This window comes from Erithacus rubecula (assembly GCF_903797595.1).
Source record: "Erithacus rubecula genome assembly, chromosome: 4".
Classification (NCBI taxonomy): domain Eukaryota; kingdom Metazoa; phylum Chordata; class Aves; order Passeriformes; family Muscicapidae; genus Erithacus; species Erithacus rubecula.
The window spans coordinates 53996358-54023151 of record NC_136686.1 but is presented as its reverse complement, the minus strand read 5'-3'; the positions used below and the strand labels follow the sequence as shown (position 1 = coordinate 54023151).

The 26794-nt window shown below is 33.4% G+C and overlaps 1 protein-coding gene across 1 annotated transcript in view; it reads left to right on the top strand.

The window, feature by feature from the left end:
* TBC1D22A (TBC1 domain family member 22A) overlaps positions 1-26794 on the top strand; it is a 135763-nt gene that overhangs the window by 21963 nt on the left and 87006 nt on the right. Inside the window, exons 6-9 of the mRNA XM_079303965.1 lie at positions 2227-2355; positions 3475-3537; positions 8492-8606; positions 25916-26025. Coding sequence (XP_079160091.1) covers positions 2227-2355; positions 3475-3537; positions 8492-8606; positions 25916-26025 — 417 coding nt within the window. The remainder of the gene's footprint in view (positions 1-2226; positions 2356-3474; positions 3538-8491; positions 8607-25915; positions 26026-26794) is intronic.

Sequence of the window (26794 nt, the reverse complement as noted above, 5' to 3'; positions counted from 1 at the left end):
AAAACCTTCTTTCAGAGGCTTTTTTAAAATTTTAGCAATTAAGTGGATTTTTTTTTAGTAAGAGATCTACAAAACTCTAGCTTGTTTGTTTTTTTTCTACCTCCAGATTGCAGTATTTTGAAAATTCTTAGCTTTTTATTAAGTAAGTACTGCTGTGATTTCTTTCCTATTATGTGGTCCTCATTTAGTATGATTTGGAAACCCAAAAATGAGTCATTTAGTAATCATTACTTTTCCATACTATAAGGCAACATTTTTTTTCATCTTTTTTTCCCAAGAGGGGAAGAGAAGTGCTTTCAGTTTTTATGGTCATATGCTTTTTTTTCTGATGGTAACCTAATAGTGATCTACTGTTAATGTCCCAGGTAAGGGGTAGTAATAATGGTAATCCCTGGAAGTGTTTAAAGTCAGGTTGCATGGAGCTCTGAGGAACCTGGTCTAGTGGAAGGGGTGTTGGAAGTAAATGATCTTTAGTGTCCTTACTAACACAAACCATTTTATGATTCTATACAATGCACCAGGAACTCCTGGGGGAAGAAGTGTTCCTAAAAATCAACTGATATTTTGATTGGAGATGAGTTGCAATACTAAAAAACAGCCAAAAAACTCAAGAAACCAAAATATAGTTATGGTTTTAGTGTATGTTTGTTCCAAAAATATTCAAAAGTCTTTTTAAAAAAAGCCCAAACTTCATTTCTTTCACGGAACTGATTATACTTGGTGGTATCTGAGTCAGATGATGATTGTCTTGTTTGTAAAACTGGCATAAATGTGATTTAAAACATTGATGACTTGAGATATTTGTTTTAGTCAGCTGGTTGATAATGTTAACAAGTGTTTGATGAAGACAGTTTTTCAATATAATTCTCTGTTGATATTATGCATGTCTACTGGTAACAATATATTAAAGGAAAACACATGATTACTTTTTAAAATATAGCAAAAATGTTAAGTACACTGTACCTAAACAGAAAGAAGAACTATATAGGCTCTCTTCTCTTTTGAGTAACAAAAGTAAAGATATGTTTGCAAAAACCTTTGGAGAAAATTACTGAATAAGTGGATTAAACTCTCCACCAATTTATTCGCTGCTGATACATTTCAAACCTTCCCAACTTTAAAAAGTAATTTATAAAGTGAACAGGAAACACGACATGTTGAATTGAAAAATTAGTTTAGTCTTTGAAACTGAATAATGGCAAAAAGACTTGTGTCCTTTGAACAATCATGTTTGATATAAAAAATGAATTATTTTCTAATGCAACCAACTAAGATATCCTACAGGGAAGAAACCACAACTGTTGAGAATAAATGGGCAGCAGAATTCAATATTTAACACAAAACACTGGAACGAGATATTAAATGTCAGACAAAGTCTTTAGGCAAAAATGCAGCTGGTAGGATTTAAAGTACTTTGAATCAGACACAAGTCTGTATATCTTAAAGGAATTAATTTTGCTAAAGAAAGTACCTCTTATGATATCTGAAATGTAGTATGGTCTGTACTTATTCTGTTGTCATTATAAACTGAGTAATTGAAGTGTACAGGAATAACATTTTCAATGAATCATAGAATTGTGATTGGAAACAATAGGTTGGAAAGGATCTTTAAGGTTGTTTTGTCCGACCATAAACCCAGCACTGCCCAGTCTACCACTAAACTGTGTTCCTAAGGGCCACATCTGTACATCTTTTAAATGCCTCCAGGGATGGTGACTCAGCCACTTCCTCAGGCATCCTGTTCCAATGCTTGATAATCCTTTCTGTGAAGAAGTTTTTCCTAATATTGAATGTAAGCCTCCCTTGCTAATTTATATAAATTCCTACTTGAAGGCAACTGAGTCAATACACGTTGTTTAAAAATGTAGCAAAATTGCTCCAATACTAGCCACATAGAAATTAAGCAATGCACATGGTATTAAATTTATCTGAACTTATTTAGTGAAGCTTTTCTCCTAGAGAGTCAACACCATCTTAGTATTTTTTATTGCATTTTGTAGGAAAAAAAAAAAAAAAAAAGGCAGCTATTTCTATAAGATGTTTATTTCTGAACTTTTGTACCAATTGGAGTGATTAAAAAAATAGTTTAGTAAAGGATTATTTAGATTTGTGTGGGAGCTTATGGTGCTGCATCAGTTTGTTAGATCTCTTGCCATGTGTAATCAAATACCTGCAGTGCTTGTTGTAAGGCAGAGTAACATCCTTTTCATGGCACTGGTTTTTCAGGGCTATCTTCCTGCAAATGTGGACCGGAGAGAAAGCACTTTACAAAGAAAACGCAAAGAGTATTTTGCATTTGTTGAACAATACTATGATTCCAGAAATGATGAAAACCACCAAGATACCTACAGACAGGTAAAACACCTATTGAATTGACTTTTATCTACAGAACACTTCTTAAAGGACTTAGAGATTATTTTTGAACTTTGCTGCTGTTTTTCCTGTTTCTTTAATCTTACCAGATAGACAACCCTCTAATAATTTTCCTAAACTTTAGAAGCAAAAATATGAAGTAGTTTTGATCTGAAATTTGAAATAGTGGATTTCCTTTAATGTCAGTGTTAGTGTTGCCATGTTTTTCTGTTTAAAAATAGTCAGATTTTCAAGTCTTTCATCTCCTGCTCAGACCCTCTTTCAAATGAGTGAAGATGGAGAGGGAAAGTACAACAGTGACTGTGTCTTACTGGCTCTAAACTTCTGCTGAAGAAGTTGAGGCTATATATGATGTGCTATGAACATAGGGATGTCTAGTTTTCATGCTCACCCAGAATAAGCAGATAGCTTTTCTTAAAGTTTTGTATTGAAATGAGTAGTTTGTTACACTAAGGAATGATACTTTAGACTTCCTTAGGACAGGAGGAGTGAAGTTCTTTCTTTCAGCTTCAAGACTAATCTTTAGTAGTAAGAAGCATATAGTACCACTAACATAAGGCTTGTGAGTGGAAACCAAAATCATCAATTGAGCACTCTGTTGCATAAAACTCCTTTATGAAGTTGGGAATAAAAATTTTAGAAATACTGGTATTTTTGTGCTCTTCTTGATTGTCCAAGGCATTAAAATATGTGCTAAACTCTTTTACCTTTGGAATTTCATCTTGATGATCTTACAGGTCTTTTCCTGCCTAAATGATTCTGTGATAGTGGCAGTTGAATATTACTTTACAGAAGTAAAGTATTTACTCATAATTACCCTGAGGTAATATATAATTATAATTTGCAAATAATTAAAATGTCATGTAAGAATCCTATATTGTGACTATAAATGTATGTGTTTTTAAAGATTGCTTCATTGAAAAATTAAAAAAAGACTTGGCTGTATGTTTTTAATTACTGTACAAATCCGTGGTATCCCAAAAGTAATGATACAATGGGATTACAACTAATAGTGTAAACCAATATAATTATTTTAAGTGTTATGTTGTTTAGAAAGTGTGCTGTTGGTTCCTTTTACAGTTTTCTTCTTTGTCTAATTAGATACATATAGATATACCACGCATGAGTCCTGAAGTTTTAAGACTTCAGCCCAAAGTAACAGAGGTAAGAATGATATATTTTCTTTTTGTTGGAGAAAACATTTTATTAATTAATCTGATATCAGAGTTTGATTAATAATTAACTTGATTACACTTGCTCTTTTGACTTCAGAACTACCTTAAAGAAATAAAAAAAATGAGGATATATAAGTAAAGGCTAGGAATAGCAGTGTAAGTGTGAGTAATAAAAGCAAAGGCACCTCATTAATTTCCTGTATTGAATCTGTCAGTTTTTATTGTGGTCTTGTGCCCTTGAAGTTTGTTTTTTCCCCTTTTTTTCCTTTTTATATATTTTGTTAATACTGTGTTTTTTTAAGTAATCCAGAGAGTAGTCGTTAGTGGTTCCATGTATTTGTCAAAATCACTTAAGGTCTGGAAGTTCTTCAAATGTTCTGCTTGGGATATTCTCCTTTTTGAATTTGTAGCACAACTGGTTTGAATGCCTTATCTGATTTTGCTTCCTTGCAAGTTTTGTATGTTGACTACACTATTTAAATTGCCCCATTTAAATTGTTATGCTACTATTTAATGATAAAATTAGTGTAAGTATATAATAATATGATTAAATGTGATTAATGGTAAGTATATTAATCAAATATATACTATATATATATATTGTTGGCCTATCTTGTTGGCGAGTTGAATTTCATTGGGACTTTTCATTTTGAAGTATGTAGGTCATAACTTCTTTCAAGTATTTAGTTTAATTCTTCACCTTACTCTCCTTTCTAATAGTTCTAGTTAGACTTTCAAAGTATTACCATGTGGCTTCTGTTGATACAATTATAGATCTAAGTAGAACATAATCTTGTACTCATTATGAGAGCTTAAAAGCAGAACTAGCTTTCATTTGGTTTTCTGTTGTTCCAGTTATTTGTTTAATGGCAGTGCTCTTCCACACGTTGGAGAATTGGTTTGAAGAACTAACCTGATGCAGTGTTTCAAAAGAAAAGCCTATAAATTTAGGGCTTTCCCCAGGAAAGGGGACCTAGAGGACCTGCTTTCTACACAGTGGTGTTTTACCTGGGCTGTTCTAGGGTTGAATTGAGGAGTAGTATAAGTAAAATCAAGGGACAAGAAGTAAACAATACCAGTAAGAAATAAACTATTAAAGAAATTAGTACAGATCAGTGGACTGCTGGGAGAATGGGCTTGCATCTGTCTTTTACTCTGTCTATAATCTTAAACAAACCCTACTTGCTTAATGCCATTGTACAAAACAGCTGGAAAGAATCATAACACCCAATTTCTCCAGTGTTTCTTTCTCTTGCTTTCTCAATTTCTGGAGACCTACCATAGCACCACTGATTCCCTCAGCCCCACAGGGATCCTCCCTACTCCCAAGGGCTCTTGCAGATAGGGTGTGTTGTTCCCAGAGGTGACTCTTCCAGAGAGAGAGAAAATGATGCTGGTCTCTGGTGAGCAACAATCCCTCATTTTAAGGTGAGATTGCAAGGGCTATAAAGAGGCACAGGAAATCGGAGTAAGGCTCAAAGACAGATTTTAAGGGATGACACTGTGCAAAACCTTTGTGGTGGATATTATGGTGAGTTTTGTATCTATTACTGATTCTGCAAAGATTTAGAGTAAGGATATCACTACAGGGAAGAATCTCACGTAGAGTGAGGTGAAGAGACTGTTATTGACAGAAGCACTGGTTAAAAAGCACTGGTTAAAGCTTCAGAAAGACAGCACATGTCTAAACCTCACAGTCTCCTGACTTAAATTTCCAAATGCTGCTGTTCCACCAAGATTTTTACTGTCCTTGGTGGTATCAGAGTCTCTGTTGCCATAGAACTTTTAATTAGACTTAATAAGGCTGTTTTCATTTCTTATCTGAACTCAGAGTTTGGTCTGTAATAAAATGCTGCAATTCAGAAAAAGATGTCTTGAATCTGATATGTGGAAATTGCTAATTTTTTTTTTTTAAATCAGGTTCAAGTGTTTATTTTTTATGGGAGTTATATGGATCCTGAGTAAGGGGAAGGTAATGTTGGAGAAAGGATTTAAAGGACTAAAAATGACTTAATAGTGTCCCTGAAAGAGGAGAACAGAGGAACTGGAGGTGGTCTTTCATGTAGTGCAGTCAAGTTATATTAAAGACTACTTATTATTTAGTTGTAATAAATTTGATTAGCTAACATGTACTGGTCTAATTTATTATCTTTTCTTGCTTTATCTTAAGCTGAATTTTGTTGAAATGGAAAGCACATGGTTGTGTGTTTCCCACCTATGCTTGCATATTACACATAATAATCTCATAAAAATTTCACAATGTAAAATAATTTATAATTTTGTCCTCCCTTCTTTTTATTTTTCTTTCCCTCCTCTGTTTTTTTTTTTCTTTCCTTCCTCTACTTAGAAAATAAAAGGCAAGTTTTCAAAAGCTTTTGAATTAAGGCTTTGGAGGTTTTGAAGTTCCTCTGAGGTGGCAAAACCCACAAGTAATTCAAATCTTCATTTAAGCTGATGGATTCTTTTCTTTATATATACGAATATAATTCTTGCTGTAATTATGAATGAGAGTCAAATTCAAAAGAGAATAATAGATTGGTAATGACATCTCTTGAGATGTAGTGGTTCATAGTAGAAAAATAATTCCACTTTTTGTTGCTGGTTTGGAAATCAAGAAGGGATCCTTTTGGGAAAGTGACCTTTTTAATGAGTCCTATTTGAACATAGTCATGAGTGTTGTATAGAAACTTAAATCAGTCTGCTGTTCAGGTTTTTAGCTCTTTTTTTTTTTTTTTTTTTAATTCAGAACAGTAAATGAAACTTTATGAAAATGGGTAGGAAATTGAAAATGCTATTTCAGTATGTAGTTGAATTTCTGATTGGAAGTATTTAGGGATATTAAAGCTGATGTGCCATCAGTAAGTGGGGCTTCCTGCTCAGAAATAGAACACCACCCTCCACCCATCAAATGCAAACCCCACCCCCTTCATACCTGGATTTTAAAAACATTTTGAAATACAGAGGTCTCTCAATTTGCAGTGCAAACTGTGTATCTTATCAGGTTCTGAGGAAATGAAAGGTTGGTGCTATAAATTTGTGAATTGTTTGACTTCAGACATGCCTTCATGAAGAAACACTATGTTTATAGTTTCTGCAGTAGGCATTTTGGTTGGCTGTTCTTACTGAATTGCTGTGTTTTTTGGTTGGTTTTTGAATGTGCATATTTTGTAGCCCCATCACACCATGAGTTTTTTATTTAGCCTAGTACATAACCATGTTCTACATTCTGCAATTGCTACTTCAATAGGTTTCTCTAGCCAGTTCATTCTGATATGTTTTTTAAGAAAGTTGTTTGTGTCTGCAGTATGTTGAACATGTCCTTTTTCAGAAGTGAAATGCAGAATGATAACCCTGACAATACTGAGAAACTACTGTTGCTGAAAGTAGAAGTGGCAATGGACAGAAGCAGGCAGTGGCTGTGAGTTAACTCACCTTGCCAGGTTGGCAGTTTTCCAGTAATACTGAAAATATTACATAAACAACTAATTGCATCAGGGTATGATTATGTAAGATGTAAAAGCATGTTGTCAATGGCTGAGTGTAAAGTCTTTATACAGTTATTGATAGACAGTGAAACACTGCTAGCTGCTGCTTAAAGGACAGAGGTTGGTTTGTTTGGTTTAATATTCTTGTTAAAATGCATGAGGTGACAAGACTAGTACAGAGAAGTTGTAGCTGAAGGAGTAAGCACCTTGGCTAATGGAAACAAGAGCTTCTATGGAGGATTTGCTAATGAATACTTTGCTTTTTGCCTAATCTCTGAAATCACACTGAGCAAAACCTGAATCTTAGTTGTGGTTGCAATGGATGAGATATAAGCTGTCTTAAGGCTTAGTTTTCAGTGCCCACCAAAACTTTTTGTGTTTACTGTTGAGTGTCTTCACTGTTCTGTGAGTTTTCAGCCAGGGAAACATCAAACCTGGAGGACAATTGACTCTCAAAAGAAAGCCTGTAGGAGAAGGATAGATGTCATTTGAGACTTGTTTTCAAAGTAAAAGGTTGTTTTCAAAGCAAATATATTTTGGCTTCAGGTAACTTATGTGTAAGCCTGTGATGGGAATTTCAAGCACCAAGATGTGAGTCCTTTATGCTGAGACCTTTAATTACTTAAAAATGACTGCAGTGTTAGGCAAGCTTAACTGTTGTGGAATCTCTTTTAATGGGCATGTTATTAGAAAATCTAAACTATGTCAAGTCCTTCTTTCTGTTACTTAGGGATAAATAGAGTATTGCATTAGTAGTATACCTCTTTCAAAGAGATGAAAAATTATGGGAAAATCATTTAATATTTCTTTCCCTTGAGAAAAGAGGAATTTTATATTACTGGAAAAGCTCCAATGAATAAGAGCTACTTTATATTAACTACTGTAACTGAATTATATACTAGATTGGTTTTAACATGTGCTAATATCCTGAAAGTGCTTCCTTTTGAAGAACTGAGAAGCTTACATAGCACTGGGAGTTGATTATGAATATCAGTGTTCATTTATGCTTTTGTATGCCCTTTTTTTTTAATACTACTTAACTCCATGATATTAAATTTATCCTCATGAGGATAAGCAGATGGGCAGGTACCAATCTCTTCATTCTGATTACCAGTGGCAGGACTCAAAGAAATGGCACAAAGCTGAGCTGGGGAGGTTTAGGTTGAAAAGGTTTTTCACTCAGGGTGGTCGAACACTGAAATAAGCTCCTCAGGGAAATGATGACAGCACCAGCCTGTCAGAGTTCAAAAAGTGTTTGGAAAAAGCTCTCAGGCACATGGAGTGATTCCTGGGCTGTCCTGCAGAGGGCCAGGAGTTGGACTCAGTGATCCTGATAGGTCCCTTTCAACTCAGGGTATTCTATAATTCCATAATATTATGATAACTTACAAGTGTCTTGTTTAAAATGTGCTTATCACTTGTTAAATTAAGTTGATGGCTTCTTTAATTCTTTTTCAGATCTTTGAAAGAATTTTGTTTATCTGGGCAATACGTCATCCAGCCAGTGGATATGTTCAGGGCATAAATGATCTTGTTACACCATTTTTTGTAGTCTTCATTTGCGAATACATAGGTAAGATTTGCCTTAATACTGAATTATAAATTAGGATTGGTTTTGAACATCTTCATTTTAATCTAACAGTTTGGATGAGCTAATCAAAGCATAATTTGATACATTAATTTTATCATAAATGTTTGTAATTATAAATCTGTATAGCTTTAAATTTATACTGAGAAGCAATCAGATTTTAGGTAGTTAGTGAAGTTCAGGAATCATCTTGATTTCTTCTTAAGAAGTGTTCACTGTTATGTTTTCCCTGTCTCTTCTAATTTATGGCTTTTTGCAAAATTTATATTTTACATATGAACCAGACATCAGAAGCAAAACAAAAGCAAAACAAAAGCAAAACAAAAAATGCCTGCCCTGCAGGAAAAAAACCCACCAAAACAAAAAAAGTGTCCTATGAAACATGGATATTTTTAAATCCGTTGTAGGGAAATTGAAATGAAGGGAACTTATTAAGCTACATCTATGACTGAAATAATGGCATCCTGGAATTAGAGTCTGAAAATTAAGACAACAGTAATCAAATTTCTCTGGTTAAGAACTCCGCTCTTCTGAGACGTACAACATTAGTAACAATGGTACTATCAGCAACTCAATTTGTGTTGAGTTTGTGGCTTTATGTGTGAATATATTTTTGAAAACATAAACAACTTAGATATGGGTTAAATACAAATCTGTAAATTTAAGATTTAAGTTGTTATAAGCATTGAGTTAATAACAATAAATCATTAATAACTTGGGTGTAACTATTGATATGAAAGGTAAGGTTTAACAGTAAAAATGTAAACGTTAATCTGGTTTGAATTAAAACTGTTTTCCTTGTACTTGTGTTTATCATACATCCAGTGAAAATTTAGGTGTTGTGTTTGTAAAATTGAGCAATGTATTGTGTGGCTACTTCAGTGAGGCTGCATGCAGTGGATTCTTCCTACCTGGTCTGTGCAAGATATCCATGGGTGCATTAATCCAGACTGATTAGTTTTAATGAAGGACAGATTATCCTTGAGTGGATGATAGACTATCCATTTACTCATTTGCGTGGCAACACCTCTGTTGCTTTGTTCATTTCTTGTTTCAGAGGGGGACGTTTCATTGCTAAGCAACTAATGAGAACTACTGCTGCTTTCTCCCTAATCATCTCCTAAATAGGGTAAAGGCCTACTCCTGAGAGTATTTGCAGTTTCTGCCTTTTACTCCCTCATTTGACAGATCATGAAAATGTTCTTAATGATCCTAGAGCAGTAGGGCCTCTAGTAGACTTTAGAGTTGCTAATTGAAATAAGAAGTTCAAATGAGATGTGATTAGAGAATTGATATTCCATGTTAAATAGGCCATTTAATTAAAATGGTAAATAAGTTTGTCTTTACCACCAACTTCCATTTGGAGATCCAGATGATTGTTAATGTATTTGCCACTTTGTCAGGATTGTCATATTGGAAAGCATAGCTGTTCTTTTAAGTGTTTGGGGAAGAAAGACAAAATGTGAAAACTTTGAGCCATAAAAGATAGTTGAGGGAAATGTATGAAGCCCAGAAAACTGTATTCTGAAAGCTCATTTAAAAACTACTATCTATATCATAAGAAAAATAGCAAAATGAAGGTTTGGTTTTCTTTCAGTATAGTTGTGGTCATGGTTAAGTTATAACAGCAGTTATTTCCACATGAGACATATAAACACTTCCAAAGATTTTTCTTTAAATAGCTTTTTGATTTGAATCTTTCTAATATGTTTAAAGTTACAGTGAGTGATGCACTCAAGTTAGAATGAATAAATTAAATGGGGATGCTGCATTTATGAATTAAAAATCCTGTAATAAAATTATAGAATTCAAAGCTAACACCGTGAACTGGGATTTAATAATTTATGTAGAAATAAACACAGAATTGCAGAATTTTCCTATAAAAATGTTTACACTGTTCGTGTATTTTTTTATTTGCTTCAGTAACATTCTGTATTTATCTCAGAGTTTTGCTCTAGATCTCATTTCTTGGTTTTACATGAATATTGGTTTGTACATTAAACAAATTTATTTATTGCAATATTTTCACTATTGGTTTTTGTAATTTTCTTAATTTAACTGAAAACTTTTTTGCCGCAGTTCTAAGTCACTTGGATCCTAATTTATACAGTTGAAAGTGATAATACTTCTATTTTAGGTTCTTTCTGTAGGTAAATAAAGTCCTAAAAAATTAAGTACTAATAATAAATTCTTATGATTAAAAATGCCATTAGTTATAAATCTGTGCTGATTAGGTCATCTGGTGATACACCTGCTAATTTTTAAACACATTTGCAGTTCTGTCAAATATTTTGGTGGGAGGAAAGCCATATTTAATTTAGCTTTATGACAATTGAGAGAGCCCTTAATCTTGCATAACCTTAACAAGTGTGTGACATAGTTATTTTAGTGATGGGAGTCTTTTTGCTCTGCTAAAGACATCTGCAAACTGTTTGGAAAAGTGTTATTGAAGAACTTCTGAAGATACAAATGACACAGATGAAAATGCTAATTTACTTCATTCAAATCTAAATGCCATAAAGTAGGTTTTTGGTTCTGTATATAAAGGCTGAAGTCATAGATGTTTTGATGATTTAGTGTGGATTGAGGTACCCGATTTTAGCACACAGTTTCATACATTTAGAATATATTGAGTTATTGAATGTAGAAATTGAGTATGTTAAATGTTCAGGACATTCATTCAAACTTTCCATCAGTATGATGAAAGTGTAATCTGGTAACGTCTCATTAGTTTCCAGTTTGCAATAAAAGCAGAATGCTGTAACATTTTCAGCTAAATAAAACTTACTTGTCAAAGCAAGGCATGAGAGGAAAAACCATAATTAAAGAAAATTTCAGAGCAGGTGGATAGTGGCCCCTGCTGGAATACAGTAATTTCAGTTTTGATTTTCTGGTCTAAATTAGGAGGAAGATGATTTTTAAACCTTAGGTTTCTTATACCAGATGATTGTGTGTGTTATTCTCAACATTTTAAAAATTTTTCTTCCTCATGAAAAATGTTAGAGGTATTTAATCTTATTTTGTCATTATTATTTTTTTAACAGCCTCTTTAGAAATCCAAACACTGGAGGTGTGGGAAAACTATTCTGGGTTTACTTCTAACCTCCTGCATGACATAGTAGTGTTGTAACATATGCTGTCAGAACAAATGCTGATTAATGCCAGAGCACTTATCCTGGAAGCCCTCCATGTTTGTAGCATATTAGTTTGTGTCAAAATGAATCTCATCCCTGCAGATGCATCAGAGGGGTTTTGTTAATGGGATAAGATATACAACGTGACTGTTTGTAGACTTAATGGAGGCAAGGAAATTTTGCTCTGGGTTGCAAGTCCTATTTATTTCAAGCTGCCTTAGATGTGTTCTTTATACACCTTCCTCTTGCCTTGAGTTCCTGTAGAGAACTACAGAATATAACCACATTGTTTCCTAGTGTTGAATTGTGCTGTGCAATTACTTGTGGTCTCTCACTCACCTACACTTCACTTTATCTGACATTCCAGTACATCGTCGTTCACTGGGCTTGTGTTTATATGTAAACCCCAAAGAGGACCTGGATTTGTTCACCATCCAAAGAAATGAAAGGGTCAGAGAAGTCCCACCATGATAAGGATGCATGTCAGATTATTGCTAAGATGCCTAGAGTATTGGATCAAGGGAAAATTAACAGTTAGTAGGAACTGAAGGGCAGAAAATTAATTATTGCAGCACTTGGTCATTTAATGTTGGATAAAGAATGACAAGAAAAATGAGGCTGCTGAAGACTGGAACAACGATTTTGATATTGTCGGCAGTCTTGAAATAGAGGAGCCTGGGACAAGTCGATGATGCTTACAAGAACTCATGAACTGAGAACTTTGAAAAGAGAGATCTTATCTTTGTAAGTATTTTTTTTTTTTCTTGTCATCTTAAATCCTTTTGTAGATGGCATTAAATGAAACTTCTGTTACTTAGTGTTTTGTAAATTGATGCTGCTATGACTTTATGAGATAATTGATCTAGACCCAAATCTTAGTGGAAATGGGATAGGATTTATTCCCTGACTACTTTTGCTATGAGTAAAGAAAGGTTCTTTGGTCTTGAAAATGCCTTAATCTGTCTATAACTCCTTTGTATAAAGCTTTTTCCATCCCCCACAGGAAGTCTTCCTGCCCTTATAACTGGTATGCAGTTTCATCTTTGTCTTCCCTTCCCCCTTTTCAACAGTGAATAATTGTATTTTAAGCTATTAATTTTGGGTTATTTACCACAGTTTGAATACTGTATCAAAAATGGTTATCTTCACTGTATAATAAAGTAAAGTTTTGGAGCATTTTATCATGGCTGTATCTGAGGTAATTCCTCAGTATTTGTTTATAAAATATGAAAAATTGTTAGTTAAGCAGAGATTTTGTTTTTCAGGAGAGTTGTAATTTTTGTGGATTAAATAACTGTTTGAAATGTACATAAAACTGACTGATGTGACAGCAAGCCAGAGAGCAGAGAGTATTAACCCACTGACTTTAGGGAGCTGCTTTTCTTCATACTTACAGGGTTATAAGGTAAAATTTTGTTCAGCATGCATTATTTCCTTTACAAGACCAAGCTTAAGCCTTGATTCCTACAATATATTAATTTGTAGTAATTTATCCTGCTGTCTAAATATCTACACCTTTGTTTTTATCCCAGTGCTACCAATTTGCTAGTCCTTGTAGAATTATGAACATTGAGGTTTTGAGTTGAGAAAGTGGAAAAGATATAACATATTTCTAGTTATTTAGAAGAGACTGACTGAAATTGAGGGATGACAAATTGTTTTTATAAACTATAACAAAGAGGTATAACTGGATTAACTGGATGCTTCTCCTTCTCCCAGGCCCCTTCAAGTTTCTCCATCTGGTTTACCAGGGAAGAAATTCTGAAAGACTTCCCAGAACTGAGGTTTGGGAATATGAAAGATTTCTTCAGTTTGAGAGACAAACAAAGCTTTTATTTGCAATTGTAGTATGCTCTTCAACTTTTCTTTTAATTTTGACATTAAACTTTGTAATAAACTTCTATTGTTTTCATGCTTTTCTTTGTTTAAATAAATAAAAGGTTTTGCACAATATTGTGTTAAAATGTTTTTATTTGCATATTTTTTGATGATTTATGAAATACAAAATGAATTTGCATAAAAGCAGGGACATGAAGCATAATTGATATTTAATGTTTTCCTGCAAGTTGTAAAAGTATTAAGAATAGAACTGCTTTTTTAAAATCCTTGTAAAATTTTATGAAAAACTATTGACAGTAATTTAAATAACTTTTCTGTCAAACAAAATTCCATAGCACAAGTTCCATTTAATCACACTCTTTTTTTTCTCCTTAATGCAAATTGCTAGTAATGTAGTTTCCATGTACAAGGGTATATTTCAATGCTGTTTCTTAATATTTTCAGAATTTCATAGTAGTACTCATGATACCAGGAAAGTTGACTCAAGTTATCATAAACATGAGCAATATTCCATGGAATGTTCTTTGATAATTAAATGGAGTACTGTTATCTGTATTATTTGGGTGAGCAAAGAATGGAAGAAATCTGCATAAAACCATCAAATTCAAGACTGAAAATACTGAAAAGCCACTTAAATCTTCTACATAAGTCCAGACAATGTCATATGCATTCCTCTGAAAAAGCTGCAATACACATGAGCCACTTGGTGACCTGAATATTTTTAATTGCCCATCAGTTTGTTTTTTTTGCTTCACTGTTTGCTTTCATATATTATTGAACACTTGGTATATGTACACCTGAGAATATATTTACATACAGTTATATATATAATACAGTTATAAATATATAACTCTAACATGGCATAGAAGCTGTTCAGCATTATCTTAGCTTGCTTTGAGATATCCACTGCTCACCTTTTCATTTTCTAGGAATATGTTGCCCCACTTTCCCCCTGTTCCTGTGCCAATCTGTTGTCAGTGAAAGTATTTTTGTACTTGCTACAGATGGAGAGAGGGAGAATAAGATTAGACAGTATTTGAATTTGGTTTTACAAATTGATGATTCCTGCTTTAGCTCATGCAAATGGTTCAGAAATAAGCAAAAACCTGTGAGTCCACACACAGAAGGATTGGTACTTCTCTGCTGTGAGGCAGGACTGATGTTGACTACAGTGGGAAAGCAGTTGGAAATGTTTTCCATTAGTTTAAATATTTTGGAGTTGTAGTTTTTGAAAAAAATCTGAAGTTCCTTCAGGTAAATTACATGGAAACAAAGACAATAAGAATATGGACCTGAATTTTAGTGCTTTAAAAAGCATGCTTTTGAAGCACTTGGACAGATTATACTTTGAAATTGTTAATTTGTTTTTATGTATGTCTCACTTAAGAAAAAAATGAATTATTCAAATTGTCTGAGCAATTTTCTTTATTAATAGATAATATTATTTTTTCAGGCCTATCAAATAAAGCAAGATACCTGGAGACATTCCAAACAGAACTAAGGGATAATATTAAGAGGACATCTCATGCTTAGTTTGTGAGGGTATAGGGAATAAGGGAGCATGGAGAAGGGCAAATATGTTGGCAGAACTTGTATAAGGGAGAAAATTGATTGATACAACTAGTGAACTATAAATTCTTATTAATCTTCTGATCCTTTTATTTTGTGTTTGATATTTATTTTACTTATTTTCATGGACAGATTCATCTTTATCTTTTAGCATGATTTGTTGGAAACTTTTTTAGTTGCAGTGGACTCATTCTGTATTGGCCACTTTGTTCTGTCTTAGACTTATAAAGTATTAAATTTCAGGATTATTTTTCAGTGTAATTACAATAGTAAAAAAGTCATGTTTAGTTAAGCTTTACTCAGTTACAGTTTGTGTGTGATTTGCTGGTGGTAGAGTTTATTCCCTACTGTTTTTCCCTAGTTGCCTAACCTACTGGAAGTTTCTGTCAACTCATATAGTATCAACTATATGACTGGACCTGTTTGCATAAGTGGTCTCTAGATTTTGATAAAATGAGGTGATTTGCTTCTTTAGTTGGTGAGTTTAGTTAGTGGATTTTTGGCTAATTGCACCAACTCAATTATGGCATATTTTAGAATACAGTAACCTTGAGAGCAGCTGAGCTTATGCCTACAAGTAACTGTGTAGTATTGTATTGCTGCATGTATTTTGCTCATTAATGTATTTGATTTCCTGTGAGGACTTGGGACAGTGTAAACTGGATTCTTATGTGCTATAGAATCTTTCAGATCCCCTTTGTTCTTTCAAGAGGTCACTGTACCCTGCCTGTTCTAACTTCACTTCTTTGTTCCTTAAACTTCACACTGGAGCCACATATTTGAGTGTTTCCAGATTAGGTTTAGTGGGTCAGAAAAGGGTTTGTTTGTTGTGTACTTAGATGACACAGCTGAAACAGGGCTGTCTGCTGTCAAAACAGGTGGCTTTGCTTTTTCTTTTCCAACCCAAAATGTGCATTCCTGTCTTCTCTTTTTGGTCTGCATTGGTTTTCCTTGGGCACAGTTAAACTGGCTGTAAATTAGGCCTGTAATAAACTGAATTATTTAACTTTCTGCACTCATCTTGAGGATCAGAGAAGAATATGAGTGCTGATGTGGGGATAAGAGCATGTCAGGGAAGAAGGGAGAAGCAAAAGTTTGTTTAGTGCCATGTAGCACTGAGACTGCTTTAGCTGTGTAATAACGCATGCTCATGTTAAGGATTTTTGAATGACATTTACTTTTTGCTTAGCAGGTTAGGGAATTTAACAAACAGATTCGGGATATGGCAACCTGCTTTTCTATTATTTTGCTTTCTAGTACTGTCTTGAATGACCTTGATTTACTATAGACAGTTCAGTTTTACAAAATCAGTTCTCTGTTTCAATTTTTATTTCACTCTAACACATTGTCAGGTTTCTGAACTAGTAAGACTAGTTCATCTGAAATGTTTAATGCATTTTTGCATCCAGTAGGCTTGGGCTTTGTCCCCTTCCTTTGCTTTTCATATGTAGACTTTTTAATTGTTAATTCTGTCATGTTTTCTATAATCTTACTTTTTTAAAAAAAAAGTACATTTGTAGTTCTTAGTAATCAAAGTGTTTAGTGTCATATCATATTGATGCAATAGGATGTAATGAGAAAGTAACTCCAGTAATCTTTGTGACCTCCTCTGAAACAAAATTAATTTCATGAAGATCTGTGCACACAAATAACTACATAAACTGCAAAATGAAATTTCTTGTTCTTCTGAACTGACACATATTCTAGCTTGAATAAAGTGTGGGCTGTGATAAAGTGCCTTCTTCAGCTTGATTACAGATACAGAGTAGTAACAGAATTGATACTTAAATCGTAAGAATGCATTAATTGACAAAGTGGGATATACTTCAGCTTCACTATCTTTCAGGAGAAAATTAATGTAATTCAACTAAAACACTTTTTTTGTGGAGAATTTTAAAAAAGGCTTCTATTTGCAGTGGAGTAAGCCTAATTAAAGTTAGAATTCTCTGTCTGTTGTTAACAATAGCTGTCAGAAGTGAAAAAGAGACATTAAGATTATCTTAAATATATCCAGCTGCTTAATTGCCTGTTATTTTTAGCTTTGTATGTGAGAGAAAAATCAGTATTTTGAGTAATAGTATTAATTGCTCATAGTCTCTTATGAGTGTCTGTTTAAAGCAAAGTGAAAAATCCCACCAACCTCCCTTAATGCCTGAAATTTTAAGGCCTATTTGTCTTTCTAATTTTTTAAATTTTTAAGTGATCTTCAAAGAAAGGAAATTCTGTTACTTTTTTTTCAGAGTAGCATCTACATATGGAGTTTCTATGCTCTGAGTCTGAAATCTGTCACTTTACCTGTGTAAATGAATGTTTCAAAACATTATAATTCCCAATTATCATATTTTCATTGAAAGTGTAGCAACCGTTGTTGCATTTTTTGATCTGTGATTTACAAGCTTTAAGAAAAAGTACCTAAAGGGATTAAGAAAAGTTGGCTGTGGAGAAAACCTGTAAGAGCAATTATGGAAGAAGCAAACACTTTTTCAAAGATTAAAATAAGTGTTGGACAGAGGATTTTTTCAGACCTAATGATTTCTGATGCCTGGTAGTAATAGCTGCAGTGTACCACTGTTTAAATTAATTTAAGAAAATTCTTTTCTTAAAGATGTACATGACTGGCTTTCCTGTGAAATACAGAATTAAATTAAATTTTTAATCTTTTGTGGCATAAGATAGGAACTAAAAAAATTGGCAATTGCCATTTCATAAAAATTTTTTTTTACTAAATCTGTAGGTGTCAGATTGCAATCATCTTCCTATTTTTCCTAATATTAGAGTTTTCTTACTGATGTTAGAGCAACTATGATTGGATTATATTTCCTTAAACTTGCAGCTTCTTGTTATTTGTTGTACTGCTCTCTCCACTATTGCAAGTGGAGCCATCTGTAGGTGGAATTCATTGTTTTGGGTTAGCTTTGATTTTGTTTGTTTTTTTAAATATTTATTGCATGCTTCTGTGTTATACCAAAGAAGTGTGTCTTGAGAATACAGATCAGCATACTGCTGGCCCACCCTCCATTTATTTTTGTGGTAAAGCTGTGATTTAAAGTGAGTACTTTTTTGAAAAGCAGCTGGGGAGTTCAACCCTATATAAGGCCCATCTTTTAGATAACTGTCACAGTTTTTACACTTTAGAAGACAAGGCAAGTAGGAACTTGAAAGTTAGTGATAAAAATTTCTTCAATCATATCATGCCAGGAAGTCTGGCAAAGTCTGAAAGAAGTCTGATGGAAACTATAAAATACCACCTCATAGCAGGAGATTGTGTGGACTTTTTGCTTAGATATTTCATGTTAAGAAACTTTCTAAACCCTGTTTTAAAGGCAAAATCAGAGGCATTCTTTTGAATTTTTGCTATAAGATATGGATAGACGAAATCTCTGAATTAATTAAAAAAATGCTTAGGTCAAATGGTACTGATGTAACTTCTGTCATAAGTAATCAGAATAAACAAATTAGGTCTCTTTGAATCTAGCCTAGGATTTGAAGTGCTTGATGTTTTCAGCTAACTCAGATTTGTCTTTTTAAATCAGTCTTTTTGTATTATTCAAGTTTGCTTTTTTTTCTTTTCTGATGTATACTAAAAAGAACTTAGGAAAAACATTTTCTTCCCTATGTATATATTAAAACAAATCTGTAAATGAAAGTCTTCTTTTACTGCACTGGATGATGTGGATTTAAATTATCTGATTTGAAATTTTGTTTTGCATCTATATGTGTGTTTTTAAATTTTCAAATTTATCTGTCTAAAGATGATGTCCTATTTCAAGATGCTTAGTGCACACTCTCTGTATTTTAAAAATGAAATTAACTTTATAATATGAATGCTAAAATGTAAAAAGCAGTGCATTTCTCAAGTTTGAAGTACATTTTGTGGTTTTAATTTTTGAAGCAATTAAGAAACTAACAGACTCATACTACGAGGAAGTAATGAGACACTAATGAAGGGTATTCTGTTTGAAACTACAGACTGGAAATGGGTCATGGGAATAAATGAAAAAATTACCTTGAATAGTGATAGAAGCAGTAAACTAAAACTGAAGAGAAACCAAAAGATTTCTTGAGTATAAAAATGGAAGGCTTGTGAAGAAGGAAGTTAATTGCAATAAATATAGCTATGGGAGAGATGTGCATTCCAAAGGGAGCAGCATATTTTAGTTCTGGCTTCTGCATTCGTGTTTCTCCTCTCCCCATGGTCTCCATATAGTTATAATTAGTGATCATCTCTATAGTGAAGCAGCACAGAGGTAGTTATACTTCCAGAGCTAAGTCTTCTCAAGCATGCTTTTCAACAAACTGGGAAATGACTTTAATGGCTTTTATGCCATTAAAAGTGGCTTTTAACATCCAAATATCACAGCTTTGCATGCTCATTATGAAGGAACTTGTGGGAAGAAAAGCTAAAAGAAGAAGAGTTGCTTAAGCAATGACCACATGCTTTGCAAATGCCAGAAGTGTAACAATCCAATCCTGTTGCATAGATCAGTAGGAGCTGAAGGTCTAAGAAAACTAAGTGGAGCAGTGCTTTAAAAAGAATAGTAAGAAAAATTTTTGGTCTTACTTTCAATGATGTACGGTCTTAGTTAATATTTATAGATGTCAAACCAATACAGATAAATTTGTCAGAAGTTTGTGTGCAGAAACTTCAATTTGAGTTGGCTTTACTTGTAGTTTAAATGCAAACCTTTTTTAATCATAGTAATAAAGTAATTGGGTTTTTCATTAGTATGGGGGTATTTTGCTTGTTTGTTATTTGAGAAATCTGGTATTTTGAATTTTTACTTTAAGCTGTGGAAAACAAGTTTTTAAAGCAGAAATGAAAAATTATGTACTTGAGCACAATAACCAGAAAAAGGGGAAAAAAGTTTTCTTGCAAAACAGTTTTTCTTCTGTAGGCTTTCATTGCATTATTTCATAGAAACAGAACGTACTTAATACTTTTATAGTACATTCATTTTGACAAAACCCACTACTTAAAAAAGCCTGAGTTATGAATTGTATTTTCACCAAAAACATCTATGAACTGATTTACGTGTTCCATCTTTAGTTAATTATGACATTAAATTCACTGTGGTATGATTGAAATTTAAAGAAAATCAGAGATCATACTATTGTTTTTGCACAGACAGAACAAGCTTTTCTTTCCTAGAGGTTTGATTATTTCTTTATCTTAACAATAAATACCTATACAATACGTAAAAATATGTTTGGATTTTATGGAAAAAGCAAGCCTTGTGTTTTTTTTGTCTCAGAAGCATAAGCAGCAGATTCTTTAGGAAAGTGTAAATCACAGCAGATTAAGGTAGTTAAGGAATGCATTCAGCAATTAAGCAGTATAAGAAGTCGTGTTTCCTGTAGGGTGGGTTCTCCTCAAATATTCTTCAAATTCAGTATTAGTATTCAGTATTAGTAGCTACAAAACAGAAATAATGGATGTTACTTAATTTCTGTTGCAAATAAGGAATCTGTTAGGTGGATTTCTTATTAGCTGTGAATGATGTGGGAGACTACAAAACACAGAAGCATGTGATTTTCGTTAAGAAATTGATATATATCCAATTGAAAATTGGATATTGCACAATGTGGGTTGCAGCAAACTGCCACTGCCAATGTTGTTACTGAAGGACAGTTATTTCCTTTGCTGTCCATTTTTCTTTGAGAACTTATTTTGTTATGCCATTCAGTGACATTAATGGGTTAAAATAAAAATTTTCTCATGAGTGAGTGAAATTAGACTTACACAGAGTTATGGTCATATGTTGATGATCTTATGTGACAGTGGCAATTTTTTCAGTCTTCAGTCATGGGAAAAATTAAATTTCTGAATTTTTTAAAGTTTTTATGTTTACATACAAGTTCTTGGATAATTTATATTACTGTTATATTTACCCAAATTAGAGTTGAACCTGTGAGCTTTTTAAGTTATCCAGGAAATGTATTATACACACTGCTGTTTATGAAATTGTTCAAATGAGTTCTCTTTGCCAACCTTCTATTGTTAAGTAATTAAATGCAAGACAGTTTCTTTTTTTGACTTTTTTTTATAGTTTCAGTCAAGAAGTACCTAATTTTCGGTACTTTTAAAGTCCACTCATGCATATGCAGATACATATATCTTTGTCTTTCAAATATTTCTTTATCTCTTGAACATGTTATAGCTTTTAGTGAAGTTGATTTTTTCCATCTCCAATAAATAGTTCATTTTCAAAACGACATTAATTTATAGATTTTTTTTGAAGACTTTTCCAGTGCTAGAATGATAGTTTGTAATAACTCTCTAATCAATCCCATACCTGAACACAGGGAAGGCCTGTGTTCCTGAGGTGTGCTGTAGCCTTTGAACACAGTGTGGTTTGCTCTTGTCCCACAATTGGTGTTTTGTCTCTGTGTGTTTGTGGATATGTGTGTTGATGCTTTAAAAAATTAAATGATAAAGCACAAACTAGTTAATTAAAATGCAATGTGGGTGGCATGTTCAAGCTTTAATCTTTAATTTCCTATTCTCCAAGCACCTTTTGGATTTCTCAGGGAATTTCCTTCTGAGGCATTCTGAGAAAATACTCATCAGCATCCTGTGCTCATCATGCATACTGGTTGCTAATTATGAGTCCCTTAATTTGGTGTCACATGCACAACTTCTCCCTGGCAAGCTGTTTTGGTTGACAGTAGCAAACCTATTGAAGTGAGTACTTTGAGAAGAACATTGTGTTCATTGTTACTGAAATCCATTTTTAAGAAGAGCTACCATCTTACAAACTTTGAAGGATCTTGTTTCATTATAATATCATGTCCAAGAATGTTACTTATACTCTTCCTTCTAATTTCAAACTGCATTTACTGGCCGATTGCTCACCTGTGAGGAAGAGCTTCTCAGTTCTGCATTTGGCATTATGCAAGTTCTCCAAGTCAAAGGCCAGTTGGTACAACCAGTTTTACTTAATTCTCCTTTGTACCCTGTTTTGGTCATGGACCTTTTAATCTTCCTCCTGTCTGGTTTGTGGAGCAGTAATCTCAGTCTGCAGCCTATGAGGAGCCTATGTCTTTTGTTTAATTTGCAACATGATTGAGTGTTTCCATTTTTCAAGTAAATTTACCATCCTTAAAAACAGTTTTCTATTTGTGTATATATGTGCAGTGGGTTATGAATATGAATAAAGAGCAAATTCTGGATTATTTAGTGTGGAGGAAAAAAAGATATTTGCCATTAAAATCTAGCCAAGAAAAAGCCTGGGTAGAAAAGATATTACTGGCAAACAATGTAGGCCCACTAAGGAAGTCTCTGAATGATTTACTGATTACTTTCATACAGAATCTGGAATTAAAGAAAAAGTATATGAAGTGTCTACTCTTTTGTGATGGAGCAAATGGAGAGTACTTGCAGGGTGATACATTAATTTTGATGAGCATAGAAGTTCAGTCCATGTGATGAAGTTTACAGTGGTTTTGGATGGAATGATTTACCGTGCCTGCCAGGTCACACAAGATTGTAACAGTCACCATGAGCAGTAAAATTATTTAGAGAATTCATATTAATAAAGTATAATGATTGATGTTTGAAACATCATTCTTATATGGATGTATCAAGATATTTATCTTGCTTCCTATTGCTTCTGGAGAGAATTGTGGAAGATCAACTGAAAACAAATGTAAGATTATTAAGCATGTTAAAATAGGCAAGTTGTCAATGTATCATGTATGTGAGACCATGACTGGTTATAGGGGAATATTTGAAATGCAGTAAGGTCACGTTTACCTTAGCGTGGACTGATGAGATTGATTAAGGTTTTTTTTAAATTTTACCTTTGTTACTGCAGTACCACCACGAAAAGGGAAGGTTTTACTTTGGTGATTCATCCTTAACAGCTCAAGAGCTATTTCTATCAAGATTAGTATGTAACTAGGACTTTTTAAATGAGAGATATTGATATGGTAATATACATATTTAATTAGGCAATTGTTACTGAAATAATTTACATTGAAAAGCTCTATTATGTCCTGATCTTCTTAGAAAAACATTGCATTAGTGCAGCAGTGACTGAATACATATTTCATAAGACTTTTTGAAAACTGAGTTTGGAGTGCAATATGTAAGATCTGGCTGTGGAAATATTACTATGCACCTCTGCATGCAATCATAGGTGTATGATTTTGTACTTTGCATACTTGGATGGTAACCTTTATGTAATGTTTGCCTGAAGATGCAACATCTGAAGTAGATTGCAGCAAAGTAAGCTTTATACAGAGAAACCTGAGCATCTGTTGTCAGAATGGTTTTTCATTGCCCTGCTGCAAGAGATAGGTAATTTGGAGTTGAGGTGTATGGTAATGCTTTTTCTACATTTACACAAATTAATGGTAAAAACCCCATGATTTAAAAATGTTCAATTCATTAACTGATCTAATGTTTTTTATGTGTTATTTTGTATACTGGGTGTTTATAAAGAGCAACGATAATTAATTAGTGATCTTGCAGTCTGTTTTGGATTTCAGCATTAGGCCTTTTTTACCCTGCTGTCCATTTTATCCCCTACCTCGCACTCCAGTGGATTCATCTGAGTTTTACTGATTCTGAGTGTTGAGAAACAATTTCAAGATAAAAAGCTACAGTTAAAACATTAGTAACGCAATTAAATGTTTGTTTCATTAAAAAAAAAATTTGAAAGAATGTGTGCTTTATTTAATGGAGTTATCTTCTGTAGGAACTTGTTCAGTGCAATGAAGTATGACAACTATCAAGTTGTATTTATTTTTTTCACACTTTATAAGGTCTGAGTTTTGGTGTCGGTCACAGGTTTAGAGAAGTTCTGAATGCAAACTGGTTTTGCTGCTTGCATATGTTTTTACCCTCTATCTGTGCTGAAAAGGTAAAATTCCAGTGCTCTTTAGAAGTCTTTTACATCTAAAAGACAGAGAGATCAGTTGTTAGCTTAATTTTAACATTCTGAACAACTTAATCAAAATCATCCTTCAATCAAATCATCCATCGTTAGGCTTAATCTTGAATTAAAACCTACTTTAAATGGAAGCAAGCTGTTTAGCCTGTTTACTTTCTGCTGTCACTGGGAAATTAAATCTGTAAGTAGCTGTAAGCAATATTTTTTAAAGTTTTGATTTTATCCTAATGTCTCTGTGAGTAGATGCAGTTATAGCTGTTTAGAAAAAGTTAGTCTTTTTGCCTGGTGGGAAGTTTCAGAAGCATATCCTGGGAGTGAGTAAAGAAGAGCTAATACCATGCTGACAGCAATGCATATATTCAGATCTACATGTCATAGACTCCATGCTACAACATTTTTTCTCCAGGCAACCATTTCCCTGTCTTCAGCAGTTGTATAGATAACATGATAAAGATCTCCACAGGAAACTGGAGAAGATGAGAAATGTTCCTGTAATACTTCTTAATTAGGATGTTTTAGGCATTGATCTTTTCTCACCCAGATATTGCACAAAATGGTCTGCAATTTCTGTCCACATTCTTTTATTCAGTTTTTATATTACTGTCCATTCAGATTTTACTCATTGAAGATAAATTAAAAGTCATTTAAGACCAGAAATTGCAATTATGTTCTCAAGCACAAATAATTTCTTATGTACTTTTGGGACGGTTTTTTTGTTATTTTTGCTTCTGTTTTTTCCTGGAATCCTTTGTGGTGTTTCTTTCAAAACTTTTCTAGTGTGTTTATTTCTTAATCCAATTAAGAAAAAGAAATAAAAGAGAGGAAAAAAAAGAAAAGTAAAAAAAGAGAGAGGAGCTTGACTGATTTTCCCCTTAAAACTGCGGGGAAAAAGAAGCATTTTGTGCTATGCGGATACCCAAATAAATTAGTAAATACTAAATATGTAGATTATGATTTTGCATTGCATTCTGCCAATCAAATGTTCCTTAGCTGGAGCTTGTTGTCAAAATGGATGGCATTTTAAAATTTCTTTTGTACTGGAAAAGGGTCATTTGGATATTCAGTGTCAGTTTTTAACTTCCTCAATAAAGTGTAGCAAAGTAAAGTGGATTGGTGTAGCAGAAACCATGGATATCACTGAACACTTGCTTGTTTGAGACTTTGCTTTTGTGATGCTGTGTCATCTTTGTTACAAGAGTCCTTGGGTGCTTCCACAGTGTAGCTCCTTGGTCATCATACATCACATTTGAATCAAAAAGTGCAGGCTAATGTAACGTATCAAAAACAGAGTTTTTGGGGGATGGGGAGCAAGAATAATCTGTTTTCTTTTGTCTGATTTCCTTCTAATTCCAAATACTTGCCTGAAAAACAAATCCTCCTTGAAAACCTGTAGTCTGCTTGCTTAATAAAGTTCAGTGGTTTTGAGAAGTATTTTTCAGGGCTTTTTCTTCTGTGAAGACTGGAAACATATTTGCACATTCTGTGCATGGTGCAAACAGTCATTTCTTCAGGGATTGTTCATACATAGCTTGAGGGCTCTCAAAGTGCTTCTGATCCTCTTTCAGGTGTGAAATGTTTAGAATAAAGTAATTTATTATATATTAATTCTGGTTAACCAGGCATGATTTGAGATTTTCACAGTCTGCAAGAAATTAAGTATTCATTAACATTTAAAGCCATTAGATGACACAGTTGAGCAATAAATGATTCATTTAGTCCCTGTTAAAGTAAATGTGCATTGGTGTCTGACTAGAAGATAAGTGGTGGCTGTCTTTGTTTTCAATTATTTTCCTCAATCTTGCTTTATTTATTCTGTGCACTTCGTTAACTTGTCTTTCTTTCTCTTTTCCTGAAACAGAAGAAGAAGAAGTGGAAAATTTTGATGTTTCCAGTCTGCCTGAAGAAGTGCTGCAGAACATAGAAGCTGACAGCTACTGGTGCATGAGCAAGTTGCTTGATGGCATTCAGGTAAATTGATTTTTCCTGTCTGTACGTAGTGGAGTTGACTGATTGATGCCATGGCTTTGAACTGAGAAAGAGTAGATCTATGAAAAACAGGGGAGAAGTTGATTTTCCCATTGGAGAAATCCACTGCAAGTTTGGCATAGAAAGGAAAGAAAGAAAAAGGAAAAAAAAAAAAAGCCCTGTGCAACTTCTCTTCATCAAAATGTCTGCATGTTTCATTGTGTCTGATGTTCTAGAGCAGAACAGAAACCTCCAGTTCTAGATGCATGCTTTGCAATTCTGTTGCCAAGCACAAAGAATAGTTGCTCCTCTCACTGAGGTGGTAAAAACCTGCCTTATTTATTAATTTCTAAGTTGTTCATATAGCAACCTATAAGTGATTGCGGTCCTAATAGTTCCTGAAATTACTTCATATTTTTAAAATACCTATTTAAAACTTGATACTTATGCTACATCACTGAGTGTTTGATTTTTTTTTCTATGTAGAAAAACTATAAATGAAGGCACAATTTTCTGTTACATGCAGCAAGTTAGAGCCAATAATGGTAGATTATTATTATAATAATATTATTTTATTATTTTTTAAATAGTATCTATTTTTATGTAAATGTTCATGGACTTAAAAAATTTATGAAGATTAGAAGTATCTACAGCATTCTTTCCTGTGACATGTTGTAATATGAATGTTTTGTTGGCCAAGTCGCGTTGTGAATCAAAACTTGTTGTAAGAGTTCATTTTTGACAAAACGGTTATAGAATCAGCAACAAAAGG